Here is a 21,322-nt window from a genome sequence, read left to right on the forward strand (position 1 = left end):
GCCACACAAAAATTTCATCAATATAATGATTTTAGAGATTTTTTTAAAATACTTATCCTTTTTATATATCATTTTTTAAACTACACGTACAACAATATATATAACATTAAATTTTGTATTTATCTTTTTTTTTTCATTCTATCATTTATTATATTTCAAATTCAAATTTATTTTCTTTTTTCACTCTTTCCTTCTCTTAATTATATATATATATATATATATATATATATATATATATTACAATTTTTTTACAAGTATAATTTATTTTTTTATTAATATTTTTTGTTCTAAATTGAATTTCAATATGTCCAAATTCTATAATTAGTTATTAGAATAAATAGTTCTTCAAATCTCAAATCCTTCAATTTTATAATTATCATTAACTAAAAATAACATTATATCTATCGTAAAAAAATATTATATCAAACTATAAATTATTAATTATAAATTTAAAGTATAATGTATATGTTTATAAACATTTATTTTTTTATCACAAACTTTAATTATATTATAATTTATATATTAAAAATATTTACTTTTTAAAAATTTAAGTTGTATATACATGTATATGTAATTAAGACTTATTAAGCTTAATGAAAAATAAAATAAATTTAGAAGGTTAAGGGAGCGAGACAAGTATATAACAAGTTGTTTTTAAAGGTAGAGTGGTGACAAACTAATTAAGTCAAAAAGTATTTGTTTGAATTCATATTTTTCAATTGCTTATTATGACTATTTTTTTTTTGTTTAATTGATAATAATGTTCTTTGTAGTTTAATATGTATTTGTTATTCAATTCAACTTGATTGATAGTTTTGTTATGTGTTATTAGTGTCATTAGTGGTTGCATAGACGGTAAATAATATTAAAAAAATTGTTAGTTTCACATGTACAAATATGAATTTAATTAGAGTATGTTAGTAATGTAAAATATTTTACACTAGCACTCAATGATTCATGTATGATAATTAAATTTATTAATTTTTGTAATAATTATTTTAAGAGACACATCTGAACTAATTTATAATTGGTTGATTTTACATTGATAATGCATGGAAGATGACCTCTAGAAATTTTTCGTATTTTATATTTATTTCAATTTTACAATTTACAAAATAAAAATAAGCATACTGTGCTCATAAGAGTTTCATTTTCAATTTAAATTAGTATATATAAATTTATTGAGATTGGGAAAATTTCTAAGATTAATGAAAATTGAAAGATATGAAAACTGATGATTATTAATAGACAAATGACCTCTAGGGTCCTTTATTTTATTTTATTTTATTCAGTTCGATCCTTTAACTTTTAAAAAAAATTATATGATCAAATATATTTTTAAAAAAATAAATAATTAAACTGAACCAAAAAGATAAAATAAAGGACCAAATCAAACTTTTAAAAAATAAAGAATCAGAATATCAAACTAAAATAAATAAAAAAAAAGATAAAAATCAAAATAGATCACTTATCCTTATTAATATTAATGAAAATTGATCAAAGAGATAATACATGAAAAGTTCTTTTCAACTAATTTGAAATGTTGATGTGGTAATATTGTATTATTAAATATTACTTATACATGGTTCATGTTTCGGACTTTACATAATATAAATAGATTAAAAGAAAACAAAATTATATATTATAACCAGAAGTCAGGCGTAACAAAAAGAACGTGAAAGCCCCCCCACAGTAGTTGAATACAATTACACCAATCTTCGATAAGAAAAATGAAAAAACATTCAAGGAAAAAATCAATAAATCATGCATAAGCATGGCCAAATAATGGGGACTTCCAGAAATTCTAGTTCGACGGGGTAAAAACACAACAACTCTCTCTTACAGTGAAAGAATATAAGATGAATGCTAGATGATAATCTAAAGATACAGAACCTAAGTACAAGCAACCTATTTCTTTTGTGGGGCATTTTACAAACTAATGTAGTATATTTTGTAGTTACAAAAGCCATGACTCTCTAATCTTATCGATTCTGACTGTTTCTGAAAAACTTGAAATCCCAACGTCGCAGTAAGCCGTTCAAGACATGACCTGTTGGATTCTTAATAACAGTTAATGTGGCTTTTGTATTGTGTGAAATGTCAGTGTCTGATGAACTTTGTAAGCTAGCAGAACTATCATTACCAGTAGAAGCACTTTCTGTATCGCCAGACTCGGTGACCGATGAAGTGTCCAATGGTGGTAGTGGTGATGATGGTATTTTGCTTGATGAAAGACTTGTTACAGGACTTGGAATCACTGAAATGGAATTTGACTCAGTTTTCAAGGGCTCCAATGCATCAGATGAAGTGGAAATTGTTTTATCACTGTGGTTGAGTAAAGAAGATTCTGTCTCCACAGGTTTGGAAATCTCATGTGAATTAGAAGCATGTGAGTCATTCTTATCCGATGGCTCTATAGACATGGTACTACTAGCACTCCTAACAGGTGGTTGTTCTACCTCTGGAATTCGTATTTCCCGGTCTTTCAATGAATCTATCACTGCTTCCGTGAACATCTGGATAATATGCATGAAAATCCATGAAAACCAATTACACAACTTTCAGTGTATAACATCATGCATTCATAATTTCAATTTATGTTATGCGATAACCAACAAGTTGACTCACTTTTTGTTCTTTCTTTGCACTAGATGGACAGCCTGTAAAGTCATCAAGTTGAAATTCCACAAAGTGGTCATCATCTAGATCGGTTGGAACGAGGGGACTATAGAGACGACCATTTGATAATTCAAAACTAATCATTGTAGAAGATGATGAGGAAAGATCATCACATTTCTGTGCCTGTTGTGCAAAACATCGCGCAAAATTAGTGACTATAGTTCATTTGAGTTTGATCACCTAACCAACTCCATTCAAGTTAGGCCTCTGATTAAACATGTTTATTACTCATATTACTATCTATTACAGATTATTGTTCCTGTCTTTATCCGAAGCTATACATTTGAATAAATTACATTACTGAATCATGAGAGAGTTGAAACTCGGGTATTGGGGACTTCTGGTTGCACTAGTAATGGTTACCCACCATGCACATGCAAAAAATAAATAAAATCATGTTCGGTAGAAATATAGAAATGAAAACTTATCTGAACACAAGCTCCCCCTTTTTAATCTTTTAACAGTTAAATGAAAGATGATCTACAGGCTAGTGACACTCTTAAGTCTCAAGTCTCAACCCATTATAGCATTCCCATTCTTAAAGTCTTACCAACCACCACCATCTCACTCAATACATACTGCTGAGAATGTTGGACCACAAATATGCCATGGCATAAATGCCATAACGTACATCATTAATTTACTATTAATATGGAGAAAGAACAAAATATAATTCAGTACAAAGACACGAAAAAAGATAAATCCATACCTCACAGTCGAGATGTGCATCTTTTGAAGAAATATGTGATGGAACCTGAGAAAGTCAAAACAATAATATCATTCAAGAAATAAAAATCTTAAAAAACCAAGAACCACATCATGTCATAACAGCTCAAATTACCAATCTTCCAGGACTATGCAATAATTTTATAGAAGAGAATATATCATATGAACAAAAGGACCAAATTACATTTTATATTTATCACATGAATATTAAATTTTCCCTGCTTCCAGTTCCAGACATAACTGGTATTGCAGGAAGCACCAATCAACATTTAATATTTATTGTGTGAATATTTTCTCAGCAAGCTATTTGCATGATATTCTTAGTTCTGACGGTAAACTTAGAGCAAATAAATACAAACCTCCATCCTACTCATTGGTTTTTTTGAACGGACGTGCTTAATGTCTTCCACAGTACTGCTTGTTGATGTTTCTGCAATTAACAAAGAAACAATTTAAGAGATTTGCATTAATAGCAAGGTTACCAAATGCAAATTCTCATGGATACCAATTCAGAAGGAATAGTTAAGAGACATGGAGTACTTGAATCATGCCTTTGTTTTGGAATGATGGTTCATTGCCAAAGTCAAATTCATGCACAGATCTCCAAACATCCTGTGTAGGAAAAACATTTAACATTTAAAATAACGTTAAAGAATGGAACTTTGTATTTTGATCAAAATGGAACCAAAGAAATGCATGGTGAATTTACCTTACCAAAGTAATCATTCATAATGTCAAAAAATGATTCCCCAAGCTCATCTTCAGGAGGTTGTAAAACATTGTGAAAAAATATGTTTACGGAATCAAAATAATACTGAGGACGCGAAGAGTTGTGATCTCCCTCAAATTTAATTATATTTTTGTCCCCCTACAAAGGATAATCGACAATATTATAGATCCAAAAGGTCAGGCATGCGAGAATGAGTAACCCAAATTCCATAAATAACGGACTAAAAGGAGAATAAAAATTTAGTGAGTAAAAGCAAACATTTCAAATTCTTGCAAACATATTTACCATGTAAGCCTCAAGTATACGATCTGAGTGATGAGGACGAATAAAATCATCATCAATGGCATGCCCTACTAGAGCAGGAACAAAACAAGATTTTGCTACCTGCAATGCCAACAAATAATGAATGAATAGAATGAAGAATATGAAAGTGCAAAAAACCAAAAGAAATTCAATATGGTAAAATTTCCCCCAAATAGTTTTTTTTCTGTAAAGTCTTGCATCTGATTCGGATTTTTTCCCCACTAAAGATCTATTAAAGAAAAAAATAATGTTATTACATAAGCAGGGGAAAATACAGGAGAGAAAATTTCTACACTTTTGAATGCTCATAAAGTCGTTATTTTATATGTTTAGGAGGACAAAAAATTGTTCACTATTTTGGTTGTTTTGTCTCTGTCCTCCTATACTTCATGAATGATCACAAGCACGCAATCTAAAAAGAAGATTCTAAACAATGAATCATCCTAATTCCTACCATTTAATTAAAGTTAAAGAAGTTCACCAGGTCCAAGAAAAGTGCAGTCATCGTTGTCAATAATCAAAAAGAATCATGATGCACATGATAAGCCACAAAGTTTGACAAAACCAGAACCAGCCAAATTGTATCACTCTACCCTACGTCCCTACCAGAGAAAAATTCCTCTTGGTTCAGTTTTTAATTCCAAACTTTTAACTAGTTCAAACGTATTTGACTTAAATCATATAGCATTGATTTCTTGACAGGGAAAGTTTCCTTCACACATGATAATTGACTAACTTTAAAAAAAAAAACTCAGCACAAATATGTTAATAATATATTTATGAGTTGCTGAGTAAAATTACAGTCATATGACTGACAAACTAATAAGTGTACACTATTTCCAAAAAAAAAAAAGAGAGAGAGAACAAAGTTTCCACAGACCACAAGTGTATCCATTTCTCAAATTCAAGCTAAAAATAAAATGTTTCTTAACCAATCTCAGGTTCAGATGCTGGATTTGAACTGAAGTTATATCAAACAAATAATGAGGAAAAGCAAAGGAAGAAAGTTCAGTAATTATTTTTCCGTCAAATTATTCAATCATTACATACAGACAGGCAAATAAAAGTGATTTTTTTTCGTTAAACAAAAAAAAATCAAAAGGAAAAATAACCTTAACGGTGTTCAAGTCTGTTATGTCAAATTTTGCTTTCTTCTGGATTGTTTTTCGCATGTATTGAATTGCAAACTTCACCTGTAACAGGAAGAACCAAATATAAATGGAAAAATCGTAGGGCAATGACAATCTATTCTCATAAGAGAGAAACAAGGGCCATGAAATCAGATGCTAGCCATGTGTATAAAGTATATAAATATTCATTGAGAGGGCTAAAGATACTCATATGTTGCAAAATGCAAACTACAAATATTCACAGACCCCTGTCAAAAATAGCAATCATTCATCATAGGTGCTACATTACTCCATAATAAACTATAGCCTAGGTCAATTACTTTTAAAGAAATAGCTTATAAAAAACCATCTTTACAACATCCTTGTCACTCATCACAAAACATGTTTATGAACCTAATAGATGTCTAGAAAAGCTATAAGTTCCAGCCTGGATGGATAGGGACCTTCGTTGGTATTAAAATAAACCTCCCCCAATCTAACTTTCGATCATAATATATGGTTGGTAACAAACCACAGACTAAGCCTGAAGGTGATTTTAATAACCTCAACATAAAGAAGCATTAAAATATGAATGAGATTATAGATTAATAGTTTTGGTTAGATTAATTCTATAAAAAAGTATTTCTCATTTCCATCGAAAAATATAACACACTCACTGTGAATTTTGGCAGACGGACTCTATATGTATCTACAAGTTCCATCATTAAATCAACCAAATCAGAGAAGGGACTGTCTAAAACCATTCCTGCGATTGAAGGATCCTCAGCTCCATACATAAGGCTGCAAGGAATGACATCATTAATGGCAAGTACGAAGTGATATACACTGGTAAGACTGAATTGCTAAACAATCAGGGAGTTTACAAATTGACTTTAAAAATTAAGAAACACATGGGTAGCACACTGTTAATGAGGAGAATGTGTTTTTGGTAGGAAATGATTTGAAATATTCATTGCAGAAAGGCATAAATGCATACATGAAAAGCAGATCATTTCCACAAGTTAAGTGAAGGTACTATGAAGGTACTATGAAATGCTTCATACTCAAGTTAAGGTTGCATTCTGCACTCTGCAGACAACCCATTAAGGTGTATGGCATATCTATGATTATCTACGAAATGCCATACACCTTCTTTTACAAGTTAAGGTCGTGTTCAGCTACCATTTTAAGGGCTGTGATCCCTTCATTGTTGTTTTCAATGCTATGATCAATTGATCGTTATTAACAATTACAAAAAATCATAATGAAGTCTTTCTTCATTTATTCACCTCAAGCCACACTGGCTCTTATTAGAAGAGGATCACAACAATAAGGTCAAGTATGCAGTTTCTATTCTTTAACAAACAAATCAACTTATTGATAATTAACTATAAGATCTGGGTAATAATGGACCATATTACAATATCCTGATACAACCCTATGTACCACCCCTGCCTAGGAGACATTTCTTCAACCTTATTTACAATGTAAGGCCGAATGAAGAAGTGAATCATGAAATATTACCTAGTCACAGCACCCATTGAGCGTCCCCATAAGCCAATCAGAGAGACATTTCCATCTGCCCGCAGATAGTTGACCACTGCCCTCAGATCATCCTTCTGAAAACAGCCAAGAATGTTAAATAATCTTCATAATATAAAAAAATGGAAACAAAGCAAAATAGAAGAAATGCATATGCAAACTCACAATGAAGTACAAACACAAGCATTTCATTTCTACTGTGATGTAAGAAATTTATTAAAAAGAAATGAGAAGTATCCTGCCTGAGGCACATCACAAATTTTCTGCCAACAGTACTCCAACATACATGTTACCAAAATTAATTTGGACTCGTTGATAATACTTTTGGATTAAATTTGCGAATATGCAAGTTTGTTTTCTTCTACCCCTCTTCACTGGATTATCTTACAGTTTTTTCAACAAGCCTCTAACACTCCTCTCCTCACATGATCAAACCACCCTGGGTAAGCTTTTGTCAGCTTCTTCTTAATAGGTGCTACTCTAACTTTCAAAAACTCCCATTTTTGTATGTCACTGCACTCATCCACCTCAATCCCTGCTATGCTTTTTTTCTTCTTTGGCTCTTCTTGCTGCTTCAATGTCCAATAGGCAACTTTCACTATAATAAAGCACTGATGATACTTATCCAGCAGAAGTTTTCTTTTGAGTTTGGTGGCACTTTGTAATCACAAATTACACATAAAGTGCTTTTTCCATTTCATCCACCCGTCTTCAGTCCCATGTTTTACATGGCTATTAATCTCCCTATTGCTTTGGAAGATGAATCCTAGATACCTAAATCATGCAAATTGTGCCATGATATTATCCCCAATTATATCAATGATAATGATACAACTAAATATTATTGTATGTTTCAAACAGTTAATGAGCAAGCACTTACTTCATTCCAACCTAGAGTGACATGCTCTCCTCCAGAGATTCCTGATCCCGAGAAATCCAGAGTAAAAACTGTAATATTTGAAGGAAGTAAAATTAGAGCAGCTTCACTGGCATCAACCCTGCATCCACTGCCATAAACATTGCACAAAATAAGCAAGATAAGTACATTTGATAAAAGTCTTATTAGTTACTTCTGCAGTTCTTATTTTTTGAGGTAAATCATCCATTATATTTGTTCATATGCACAAAGAAATGTAAGATAATATACTTTTTAGTCAATAAATATTTAAAAAAGAAAAGCTTTGAAATTGGCGTTGTTATATTGAAAATGCAGCACCATATCAAACTAATTGCATGTATACATTTATAAAGACATAGTTGAAAAGGAAAAGGTTTTGAAATGGGACTGTGTTAACTTCTAGTTATACGTTTTATAGTAGTAAGATGGTAAGAAAGGTGAATATAAACCAACTTTGGAAATTGATCAAAGTGCAAGTTTAAAACGATCAACCACATCTTCTAATAATAAGACAAATACACATATTATTTACATTAAACCATTATAGTGCTTTTTCTAAATTAAAAAGAATATGTTTAAAACCGAGAGAAAATAAAAAATAAAAAAAACACACATCTTCAAAGCAAAGTCTGAAATGTCTAGAAGAAAACTTTGTTGTTTGAATAAAACTCTTTTAAGTTTGAAGCATCAACTGCATGCTAACCAAACAAATTAAGAAATGCATATTTGTCCTGCAGTCACCTGTTTCCATGGCAATATATCACACATGGCAGAGGCTTTCCATCAGGACTGACTATAGGCATGTAATGGCTGCATTGAAGAACATCCCCACGGCTGTTTTTTATCTGCAGAATATCAAATATTACATGACACTGATAATTCAGGTCATCAACTCAACTAAATAGAATATAACTTATAATGCTTATGATGAAAACAAAGAATGGCATCAACAAAAACTTTGCAAATGAATTAGATCATCACATGCATACATTTTATATGTTATAACTTAAATAGAAGTACTATGCAAAAAAGGAATCACCATACTAATGTTTTAAATGTGACTAAGCAATCCTTCCATGCTGGCATCCTAGATAAGAAATCATTCTTGTGACAGTTCTCCAAAAGAGCAATCACATAACTTGGAATTGGAACAAATTATGAAACTGAATTTCTTTCAGAGGGTAAAGGTTATGGCTTCAAAAGTAGAATCCTTTTCTAGCATATGGTTGACAATTTAGTTATTAACTATCAAATAAGATAAAATCAATCATTCCTGGATCCAATGCTTTTACCAACAGAATTTTCACTATACCTCCACGTCCTTCCGTTGAAACCATTTCCCTTTTAGCATGAACTCGTGATCCAATAAATCACTTTTTGGATCATATTCAGCTCTGCATGCCAGTAACGGATACAGTCATAACGTAATAGCACAATAGTTTATGTTAAATTTGAAACAAAAATACTTCAAAAAAAAAGTAATGAACCATGCAAATAACAGAACTCGATGTCAGTTCATCTTATGACATAATTGAAGAAAGAGGACATCAAGTATGTAGCTATTTTGAAGGGCTTATATATCACATAATAGAAATATGTCAAGGCACTCAGCTTCACCTGGTATCCTCAAAATTAGAAGGATGTTGCGACACTTGAAAAGATTTTCAAGTTTTTAACTTGCATGATATCTCCATTACCCTTCTTACTCTTTTTTTTTTTGGGGGGGGGGGGGGGGGGGGAGGGGGGGGGCTAGTGTTGTCGAGATTCAGATACATGATTTGCAGATCTCAATTTTCAGAACACACAAAACAATAGGAAGTTGTTATAGTAATACTATGTATATATTATAAAATAAAAACTATTTTCATATGTTTGTTTGTATGGAAAAGGAAGAAATTTGCAGAAAAAGCTTGACGTGGCCATCGGTGTTTACAGTATAGGTACCATGAAAAGGATTACAGACTTACAGGATACTCACATTACAGAAAAGTAAGACTTTTAAGGTAGCTTAAGAATAGATCTCAAATTTCCAACCAAACAAACAACAAACCAACTTAACAGAATGAGCACACTGCACACCCCCCACCAAAATATAAAGATAACTCCATAATTCTTATGGAAATAGACTAATATCTTTCCTTGTGGAAAAAGATGACAGGGGTGATTACAATTATACTAAAAATCAATAAGAAGCATAAGCAAACACCCAGATGAGAATGTGAACAAAAAGAAAAGAACTTTGACTGAAAAAGTTGATCCAAGCAGAGAGAGAGGAAGAAGGAGAAAAGATGGTGTGTACCTGGGTGGGCGAATGATGAAGTTGACAAGCGGTTCCATATTTAGAAACGATCAGAGATGGTATGGTTTCAGCTGTTGAAGCAAACTAAGATATAAAACATTTGAATTTTGCAATGAAAAGAAAGAGAAGAGAAGAGAAGAAAGAAAAAGGTGTTGAAGGAAGGAGAGAGAGGACTTGGTTATTAGACAAGACAACTGTGAGACAAAGAAGAATGTAACAGAAAGAAAGGGACCGGAGGGAGCATGCTTTTGTTTTAGTTTTTCTTGGTCTTTTGTTTACTTCCATTCCAACTGTGCTCCTTCTTTTTCTTTTGTGTTGGAAATAACAAACCAAAAGAAAAACGAAAATAGAAATGATAATAATGAAAACGTTGTTCTTGTTGTTGTTGTTGTTTTCAACCAAGTCTCGTCGTCACCTTGCTGATGCCAAACTTCCAACTGAATACGGACAGTATCGAAGCTGGTGTTGCTGGCCGAATGAACTGATCAAAAATAGTGTGTCATCCGCCACCAGCACAATGCAAGAATAAAATACTATTGTATTAAATCATTAGTCCTTTGAAAAAAATTAATTTTTTTTACTAGTTTTAAGTATTTTTTTATATTTTAATCTATCTTTTAAACTTTACATTGATTAAAAAAATTCACAATGCATGTTAAATCTATCTTTTAAATTTTACTTTGATTTAAAAAAATCACAATGCATGTTAAAGGTTATTTGTCCATGCGCTGCGTCTGCATTTTTCTAGTTTTTAGTTGACATGAAAAATATAAGTTATAAAATGATGGTTTATTGGGTTGAGAGTTTGATTTTTATGTACTGACACTGTAAAATGAAATTTAAACCGTCGACAAATCAAAAATTAATTTAAAGAAGACTTTTAGAAAGTTTATTCCATTAAAAAAGGTTATACATACTGATAGGGGCTAGTCCAATGTTAAATCATTTGTAAATAGATAATTTATTTGTAATGGTATTAGAAATTTAATTTAATAATGTGTATGAATTTAATTTAGATATGTTTACAGTGCAAAAGATTATACACTCACCCTATAATAAAATTATAATAATATTATATTTCTACTGAATTAATATGTCACTCTTAAAATATGTCTTCATGTTACTTGATATCACTTCATGCCATGCATCATATATTTTTGAATTGGACGCTGCCAGACTTGTCTTCTAATGATGGGTTGAAAATTATGATCATTCCCACTTAGGAGTAGATTGGCAGGGGCTAAGCGGTCAGAAATTAAAAAAAAATCCAATTTCTTATTTCATGTAACTAATAAAAATTGATCAATTTAATTTAAGAACCTAACGAACACTAATAACTTTGGTTAAATTTTTGCTTAAAAAACGTAGGTTAAATTTAATTCAAATATAAATTTATATTAGTATGAGAGGAATTGAATCTATAAAATAAAATAAGAACATTAATAAATTTGTATTTTGATTTTTAAAAAACACTAAAAAAATATAATCCGTCTCACTACTTTTGTTGGGTTAAACAAGTCAGCTTACAGATCTCAAGGAATTCTATCAAGCTTAATTTAATATAAAATATAGTATCTACAAATAATAGAAAAAAATAATTAATATTAAATTTCATATGGAAAACTTAGCAAGTGTCCGTATTCTCCCCCACTTAATATGCACTAGTATTGGTGATGATGTCACAAATAGTAGTATATTAAGAGGAGCCGAAGCCATAGATTTTTGGTCAATACGAAAACAAAACATACAGCGGCATGGTTTGATTTAATTTTTAATATGCAGTTTTTATAATTTTTGTTTTACTGTTTTTGATTGGAGCGATTTTTTTTTAGTTTTTTAAGTGGACTTGGTGGTCTACAACCCTTTAATAAAAAATAAAAAATAAAAAAAGAAAGAATGATTCTGGATTTAAAGATTGTAATGTAGCAACCTCCCGATGCTTTCAGAATATAGCCATTTGTCAAATTATGGTAATTAATTATTGATGTCCATGTTATCTAGGAAGCCGTGACTTTAACATCATGAAAGTAAAAAAAAAAAAAAACATTGGCATGTGAGAAATCATAAAAGTGCTAATCATGATTGAGGTTTGGTTTCAATCAACAATCATACCTTTTTTATTTTAATATTTTCTCTTAAATTTCAAATAAGAATTAGTAATATATTGATACAAGACTAATATTAAATTGATAAAGCACAACGTCAAAAAAAATTTGATAAAGCACTAATAGTACATTCATCGTAAAAGTGTTTCATAAGAATCAGTAAAATATTGATAAAACATTAATATTATATTGAATAGTTGTAATAAATTAATGTCTTAATTAAGTTTTCAATTCCTTAAATTAGGAGGGTTTTTTCTTGGTCTTCTAAATAATTTTTATTATTCTTTTAGTTCCTCAAATGCAAAAAAGATTATTTTTAATTTCTTTTTTCTAATAAAAATTTACATTTTTTAATTTCTAAAATTTTGATGGAGAGACTAAAAAAAGTATTTTTTTTTAAATTTGAGGGATTAAAATTTATAATTTTTATTTAAAAGGATAAAATGTAGATCCCATAGTTTAAGGGACTAAAATATAGTTAAATACACTATTTTTCATAAAATAAATTTTAAAAAAATATTTAAAAATAAATAGAATTTTAGTAAAAATGACGAGGTTTTATAATTAAATAAATAAGGAAAAATAATTTTATTAAAATAATGGTTTGAAGGAAAATAAAAAAAAAAGATATTTTATTTATTCATTTGATAGGAAATAAAATAAAGTTCATTTTTGTAAAATAAAAAATAGAATAAATAAAAGGCCTAGAATACTCTAGCTATGAATTGAGACGTTTACATTTATGATACGTCTCTACGCTCTCTCTTCCTAATTTGTTTTCTCTACTTCTTTTTCCAAAATTCTTTTTTTTCCCCTCACACTGAAACTTTCTCTTTTCCCACAAACACCCAAAATATGTCATAGTAAAACTATGATCCTGGACTCTTCAACCGTTGGATCATCGTGAAATTTGAACACCACCTTCAGAACTCATTTTTGTACATTCTCACCGTTGGGATTTATAAAATTATTTTTTACAGATAAAATTTAATTTCGTACGTTGATAGTAAAATAGAGGCTACAATCTCTTCCCTTTCTCTCTAACGCTTGGAAACCCTAACAACAAACAGAGAAAAAGCTTGAGAAATCTTAGGGAACTACTAGATACACTATTATCACTGTTGGACTACACACGTAAGCCGCTTAGAGGTAAATGATGAGTTTATCGCAATTGGGATTAGAATGAACATGTATAGGGATCTTTAGAGGATTAAATTGGGGTTTATTTTGGGATGTTTGTTGTGTTGTAATTCTTCCTGTATGATTATATAAAATTGTTTGAGAGTTTGTACTTCCCGTGTTGTGAAAAACATTTTTGTATAATTTATTTGTGTTTTGGATAATATTAGTGTGATAAATAGTTATATTGGGATCATGAAATTGTAATTGAAATTGTGTATAAGTGATAAATTGAATATGTGATGAATTATGGGATAACATGTTGCTTTGAGATTATAACATTGTTATTGAGATTGAGTATAAGTGTAAAGTTGAACAAGTGTTAATTTGTGAGTTACACGTAAACATGTGATGGTGGATTGTGAGGTTGTGATATGTTAAAATTATGGACATGAAATTTGATTGTAAATAAGTGTGTGGTAAACACTTGATGTGACAATACTTATGTTGTGAGCTATGAATTATACAATTACCTGATTGGTATTTACCTTGAGAAAAATGTTTATGCGCAATGTTAAAGGGAAAGTGTAGGATTCCTAGTTAGGAACCTAAAGTGTTAAATTGTTGTGCAATGTGTTAAACGTGTTTGAAATACAAGTGTGAGGTCGTAGATATTGTATAATTCATGAGCAATATCTGTGTGAAAAAATTGTTTTAGGGATTGGACCTGAATCAGGAAGGTTCGCCTTAACGGATTCTTCGGAATTTAGGCATTGGGGATAAAGACACTCGGTTTGAGTGCTTCTTTAAGCATATATTGATCCCAAATGATTGGAACATTCTCACAAAACAGAGTGACTCTGACTAGTCACCTTATGATTTTACTTAGTGAGAGTAACCTGACATACCCATTGTGTGGTGTGTCTTGTTATGTACTCCTAAGCGCCCCGGTGTGATTTTTCATTGACATGATACCACATTGCATATAGGTTTGAGTCTTAATATAAAACTCCTGCTAATTGTTTATTATGAAATTGATTGGTGTTATTACTTCTTGACCCGAGTATGTGATTCATGTGTAATGTGATTGATGATTGAAAAATGAATTTTAAACGATAAAGTCGTGAAGTGACGTGGATTGTATTAAGTTGAATTATGTTATAAATACTTCTATAATTTATTTTGAGTATGCCTTTGTTTATTTGTATTTTTTTAAAAATGTGATAATTCACTCCCTGTGTGCTATTTGTGTTTGGATCCTGTGATGATCTCGAACTTTGTGTTCGTGGGAGCAGATGACTAGGTAGATGATTTTAAAGAACTTCGTGCTAGAGAACACTTGAACATAATGCTTTGATAGGATGTGACATTGGAGATGAGTTTTTAGTTTAATTGCATAATGTTATTTTATTATATTTTACCTCACTAATTTAACAATTTTTTTTTAAAACTTTGATGACCTTATTTTGAGCTAGATATGTTTTCAATAAATTTTATTTGATAACAATGAAGTGAATGTGAATCCTTTACTCATATAAATTTTTCTATTAATATTTTTATATATTTTATTTATTTATATATATATTGAGATAGAGGGTGTCACAATAATTTCTCATATTGGACTTGAAAGGAGGGAGCAAAAAGGCCTCACCTCAACAAAAAGTGGTCTATGTCTCATTAGTAAGAACTGGGCCCATGCCCAACATTTTTGAAACAATAAAACGTACAACAAAATGGGCATGGCAGGGAAAAATAATACTCATAAAGACCAAAAGCAAAATAGAAACAGAAGTATTTTTTTTCTTCTTATTCGTGGAATCGAACTCAAATATAAAATATTTACTAATTACTCAAAAGTAGAAACAGAAGTATACATATACCATGCATTTTTTTATTGTTCTTTTTTTAGCCTTTCAAAAAAAAAATATACCATGTCTTTTTTATTTCTTTCTTTTTTTATAAGCACAAATACCATGCCTTTCCATTTCACTATATATATGTGTATTCTTTACGTGTTCGTTTATACAAAAAAGCTGTTCTGAATTCCATGTTTAAATTTTATTATTTTTAAATGGCCGTAAACTTTATACAACATTGCTTTTTTTTCATTTTAAGTAACATTTCTACCTTTAAAAACGAAATATGAATATCAATTTAGAAAGCCAAGGAGGGTTTTCTTTCTATAAATTGTTCATAATAAACTATCCCCGTTTGATGAAACTCCAACAAAACCTTTGGAATGCGTGGTAACGTGGTTATTGAAAGCACAAAGACAAAGCAGTTTTATCAGTCTCAATAGTAATTATCAAGAGGCACTTCCCAGCTTTTTCAGAACTTCTTTTCAGCACTTGTATCTGAAGAAAATGAGTTTGACTCATCAACAATCGTTAGTATATATTTATCGCTACAAATGTTTTAACTTTCAAGCCATAGCAAAAGGAGAGATTTCTCCATTACCAATTTGACTTCGCATGAGAAAAGAAAAGATATGGTGGGATAGAGATCAAAATCAAACAAATTAATATTGATGGTATAGGACAAAGTGGAAGTGTTATAGGTGAGAGTGTGAGACAGAATCTCAACCTTGTGGTTGTTAAGGATCCATACTTGAAAGGGTATTTCAAACACGTAAGGGTATATATCTGAGATAGTGTTCCTTATCCAATGCTGGTCCCCATAATCCAAAGCATAAGGTCTTACCCATCACCACCATCAACCAATTATCAATAACTCTTTGGCCAGAGAAAAGCCATGAAAACATCATTGGAACTTAAGTTTAATAATAAATTTTTACTAATATATTATTTTCAACAAAATCTTTTTTTAGAAATCATAAATATTTTCAAATGAGACAATTTTGCTCAAGTTTGAGAAGAACTATTATTATAAAGACTAAAATTTTCCTTTCAACTATTTGATACAGTTATATATATTAAGAATTTTCTTTCAAATTGATTGAAATTTTTTAGAATAACGAAATTATAAATATCACTTATTGAATAAAGAGTAAGAGCTATAATTAATTTCAGTTAATAGTAAAGGAAAATGCTAACCGGATATTGGTTAAAAAAATTAAAATAGAAAATTTACATTAAAAATTGTCATTAATACACTTTTATTATGATTTCTAATACATTATTAACGACTGGTAAAAAGAAATACATATTCTTAAGTCCAATAAATAAATAAAAACTTTGTATTATGAATTTCTTAATTAATTGTCTAAGCGCACGGTTAGCATGACCTAATAATAAATTATGAGTTTGGATGAAGTAGCATTTAGACATGGCAATGGGCGAGGCGGATAGGAGTATTATCTCTCAAATTCTTTACCCATATCTTCATGTCTGTACCCGATATTCGACGGATTTAAGTTTATTGTCTCATTCTTGTATCCGTCGAGTATTGAGTATCTCCGACCCGTCCCATACACGATTTAAATTAGAAAAATATTTTTTTTTAATAAATTTATTAGAGCACGTGTGTCTACAAAAATAGTTAAAAAAATAATATTAAATTATGTAAAAATTTTAAAATAAAATTAACTAGTAATAAAAATTTTATGTCTTTTGATTAAATTATGTAAAAATTCTAAAGATTTTTAAGTGGCGAAGCGAGTTTGGATTTGAAGTTGGTACGGATCTAGTAATCTCATACTTTTAGTTACTGGGAAAAACCTGAACCCAAACTCATATCCAGTTAATTCGAATATTACATGTCAAAATTAGGATGGATTTAGTGGATATCCACATAGATTTTGTTGTGATGTCTAGTTGTATTTTGCTTATGTGTGTACTAAAATATGAATCCATGCAATTAATTTATTCTTCGTCACGTGTTGAGATTCTCTCTGACGTGTGGTATTATATTATATAGTCATTGTGATGGTTAAAAAAAATAATAATTGATTCATGATATTATCCACATTAGAAGACCAAAGACGAAATTAGGAAATGTTATCTAAGCATAGACACAAACACCACCACACACACTACACAAAAGTATAAGTTTTAACCACGTGTAAATTTGAAGTGGTCCTGCATCCTTGCAAAACAATCTGACTCAGTTGAGTGGTCCTACACACTTTCAAAATTTAATTAGCTATCTACCATATAGATAAATATTAAATTTTATGTATACCGGTTTTACACACTTTAAAAAATAATTATAATTAAAATTCTTTGACTTCAGACGAGACTCAAATGTATTCTCACATATTTTAGTTCTTGATTTGAATTAAGTTTAATCATATTTAAAATTCATTATGTTTTTTGAAATATATTATGCACAAATCAAATTCAGCTTCTCCTCCGTAAATTCATTGTGCATTGTTAATTTAACTGAGTAATTTAAAAAATATATATAATGCAAAGAAGATAATGAAAGAAAGACGTGAAACAAACTTTTTTTCCGTTAAAGAAAATAACACTAGTCTTGATATGTGCTGATGTGCACAGTGCAACTAATCGTTTGGGGAACCTGCCTCTTTGAAACGCTGATGTGCATATTTGCTAGCTTTAGAATGCCCCATTCTTCTGAAATGGAAATTTTAAAGGACACGAGATCAAATTCATAACAAAAGTGTGTATTAACGTTACCTTTGATGTTTTGTTTTTCTGCAGCATTTAGCAAACAAATAAATCCTATTCCGAGTTGCACGAGACAACGTCAAGATGGCAGAGCCAGAGAGTACGTGGTTAGATGGTTAATCTAGTTCTTGAAATTCTGATTTCATGTAACTTAATTGGATGTTTTAGTGGAATTTTTAAAAGAAAATTCTGAAGCTGTAATCGACAATTTCATTCAAATTTATAAATTTAACCACTTATTGTTTCTCTCTTCTTCTTCTTTTTTTCTTTTCTGAATATATGTTAACGTGATTACTCTTAAGTCACACATTACCTATAAATTTAGATTGATATGAGTGACAAATAACAATTTTGATTATTTTTATAAAAATATATCAATTTTAAATATTACAGCGATGGTGAATCACAATTCTAATAACTAAATTACTATTTACCTTCATGGTTATGCTTTGTGTGTGTGTTTATTTATTTTTTGTTTGTAGTGTAACGCCCATAATTTATTTGTCACTTCCTTGCAATTATTTTTTAAAAAAATATTATAATTTTTTTGGGCATCCCAAAATTTTCTTGTTTATATAGTATTAAGATCAATGACTGATTTATATTTTAAATTAATAAAGATTGGCAGGGAAAAAAAATCTTACTTTTAAAAGTAAACAGACTAAAACAAAAAAACAATTTCAATAATCAATGACTGATTTAATATAGGACTGCAAATTTGGGTGAGCCTGGTGCATTCGGACTACACTGATTTGAATCAATATATTTTCAAGTTAAGTTGGATGAGATCAATTTCTACGTGATTTATAAATTTATTAGTCTAACCTTATGTATGTTATGGACTAAATGGGTCATTTTATCCGTGCATTTTTCTAAAAAAATGTATTTTGACCATATACTTTTATTTAAAAAGAAGGTTAATTGTAATTTTTGTATCTCTTTAATTCTTGATACACAATTTGGATGGTCATATTTTCCCGATTTAAGTTTCATATTTAAAATAATTCATATGTTTCGTTTCTTTTATATAATACAATTGAATTCTAAATCTAATAAATTCATTTAAGGTAAAAAAATTATTTAATTAAAATATAAAAATACAAGAAATAAATATGTGTAACTAAAATTTATCATTGACAAAATTAATATATATTTTACATCTATAATATAATCAGTCCAACAAAAAGTGAGATTTAAAGTAAAAGTTGAGAGAAACTTTTTTATTTTAAAGAAAAAAATTATATATGAAGTCTTATAGACAATATGTGTGACATTTTTTACTTAAAAAAACTAATAATAAACGTTGATAGACCTAAAATTCAAGTTTTAGTTATTTTATTTTTGGGTCGACCTTGAATATAATATGATGGAAAAAAAAACACTTTATAAAATCCACTATATTTTGATAATTATTCTTTTCTTGGGTCTATAGGTACATGCATTATTTATAATAAGTAATTTTGTTGAGTTTAAAATTTAAAACTTTTTACGTAGTCAACCATTCATAAATCATGTTAAGAATGATGGTTAGTTATTGAAAAAACTCTTATATAATTGATAGGCAATGTAATAAATTTTTTTAGGTTAAAATATAATTTTCGTTTATTTATTGTTTTAAATTTCTGATTTTAATTTTTATTTTTTATTTTTTAATTCAGACATTTTGTCTTTCATTTTTAATAAAACTATAAGTTAGTCCTCTTATTTTTCAGTTGAGACATTTTGTCTCTTACTTTTTACAAAATTTACAATTTTAGTATCTTTTTCCATTTCAAACTTCACTTTGCATTTTTTTAATAAATTAAACTTGTTAACAATTAAATAATTTTAAAAAATATTTATGCATAAACTAATGTTTGAAATTAGTCATAAAAATTAAAATTACATATTTTTAAAAAGTGAAAAACGAAATATGTTAATTAAAAAATGGGAAAATAAAGTCACAAACTTTTTAAAGGTGAAAGGTAAAATATCTTAATTAAAAAATAAAAAAATTAAAATTACATATCTTAAAAAATAGGAAAACAAAAATTCCATTTTAGCCTGTTTTTTAAGAAATGTAATAACATTGTACACTATTGTTATATGTATATTATTCTGGCAATTATGTTTGATCCGAAAGCATCATTAATTAGTGAGAACAACTTTCTAAAAAAAAAACTGTAATTTTGTGGGTGCCTTCCACTTTTGATTAAAAAAAATGATTTTTCACATACAAAATTTGAACTTTTATTTAAAGAGAATCAGAAACTTACTATATTTATTCATCATCGGTTGAATAACGTCCTATATTATTTTTTTAATCTTGCTGTTTATTAGGAAAATAGTTTCTGACTAATATAAAATTTGATCAAGAGAAAAAAAATAAAATCTAACAAAATTATTTCTCCTAAAAATTAAACTCCTAAAAATTGAACTCCAGTAATACTTCAATAATTCAACTTCAATTTTAACGTATTAACCCGTTGTACTAAATCACTTAGTTAACGTCCTAGTTTAATGTGCTTTCTATAATTAATTCAACTTTTAAAATCTGATTTTGAAATCTATATTCAATTAAAGCTTTAAGCTCAAATTTCTGGCTAACTTATCTTTTATTCCACTAACGACAGAGAAAGGATTTAAATGCTTAATTAATGTAGTTTTAAAAGGATGTTGATCTCTCCATTGCGTAGGCAAGAGCAAGACAACGCTTACCAAACAAAAACCGCTCTTAATTTTTAAAACATATAATAAAATGTTCCCTTATTATAATAATCAAATTGACTTCAATTAGCATAAAAATAATAGCCTTTAGTGGGACAATCCATAGTAACCTAGGAAACTCAGTACAAATACACATTAAAAATACAAAAGCCCAAGGATATAATATGCTTCAAATATTTGTTTTCCACACTCAAATTGCCATATCACGGGTGAATAAGTGAATTCAAACCAAGATCTAAACAAAAAGCTATCAAAGACAAATATTGTCCACAAAAAAAAATTAATCATTATGATAACTGATTACAAATTACTATATTTCAATCAAGAAAATCTGATTGAGCTGGTTAAGCATAATACGTAAATGTTAAAAACAACCTCCTACTACTGTTATTGTGTTTAATTCTTACATGTAATTTCTTTTTACTATACTTTAAGCTAAAAACCTCATTTATCTTGACTATGATTAAAAAAAGTGTATTATTTGCAATAATATGTTGGATAAAAAAAAGGGTAGCCT

The 21,322-nt window shown here is 29.2% G+C and overlaps 1 protein-coding gene across 1 annotated transcript; it reads right to left on the minus strand.

Moving 5' to 3' along the window:
- Positions 1-1,717: 1,717 nt before the first annotated feature.
- LOC100815597 (uncharacterized) lies at positions 1,718-10,802 on the minus strand. The gene is made up of 14 exons (XM_041008258.1): positions 10,287-10,802; positions 9,300-9,381; positions 8,729-8,832; positions 7,970-8,096; positions 7,072-7,166; positions 6,225-6,348; positions 5,551-5,631; positions 4,421-4,519; positions 4,115-4,273; positions 3,957-4,017; positions 3,765-3,835; positions 3,389-3,433; positions 2,629-2,802; positions 1,718-2,516 (listed from the first exon to the last, which is right to left on the minus strand). Exons 1-14 carry the CDS (start codon positions 10,322-10,324, stop codon positions 1,983-1,985), a joined length of 1,794 nt encoding a protein of 597 aa, XP_040864192.1. The 5' UTR covers positions 10,325-10,802; the 3' UTR covers positions 1,718-1,982.
- Positions 10,803-21,322: the final 10,520 nt, after the last annotated feature.

The sequence above is a fragment of the Glycine max genome, chromosome 13 (genome assembly GCF_000004515.6).
Source record: "Glycine max cultivar Williams 82 chromosome 13, Glycine_max_v4.0, whole genome shotgun sequence".
In the NCBI taxonomy this organism is placed as follows: Eukaryota; Viridiplantae; Streptophyta; class Magnoliopsida; order Fabales; family Fabaceae; genus Glycine; species Glycine max.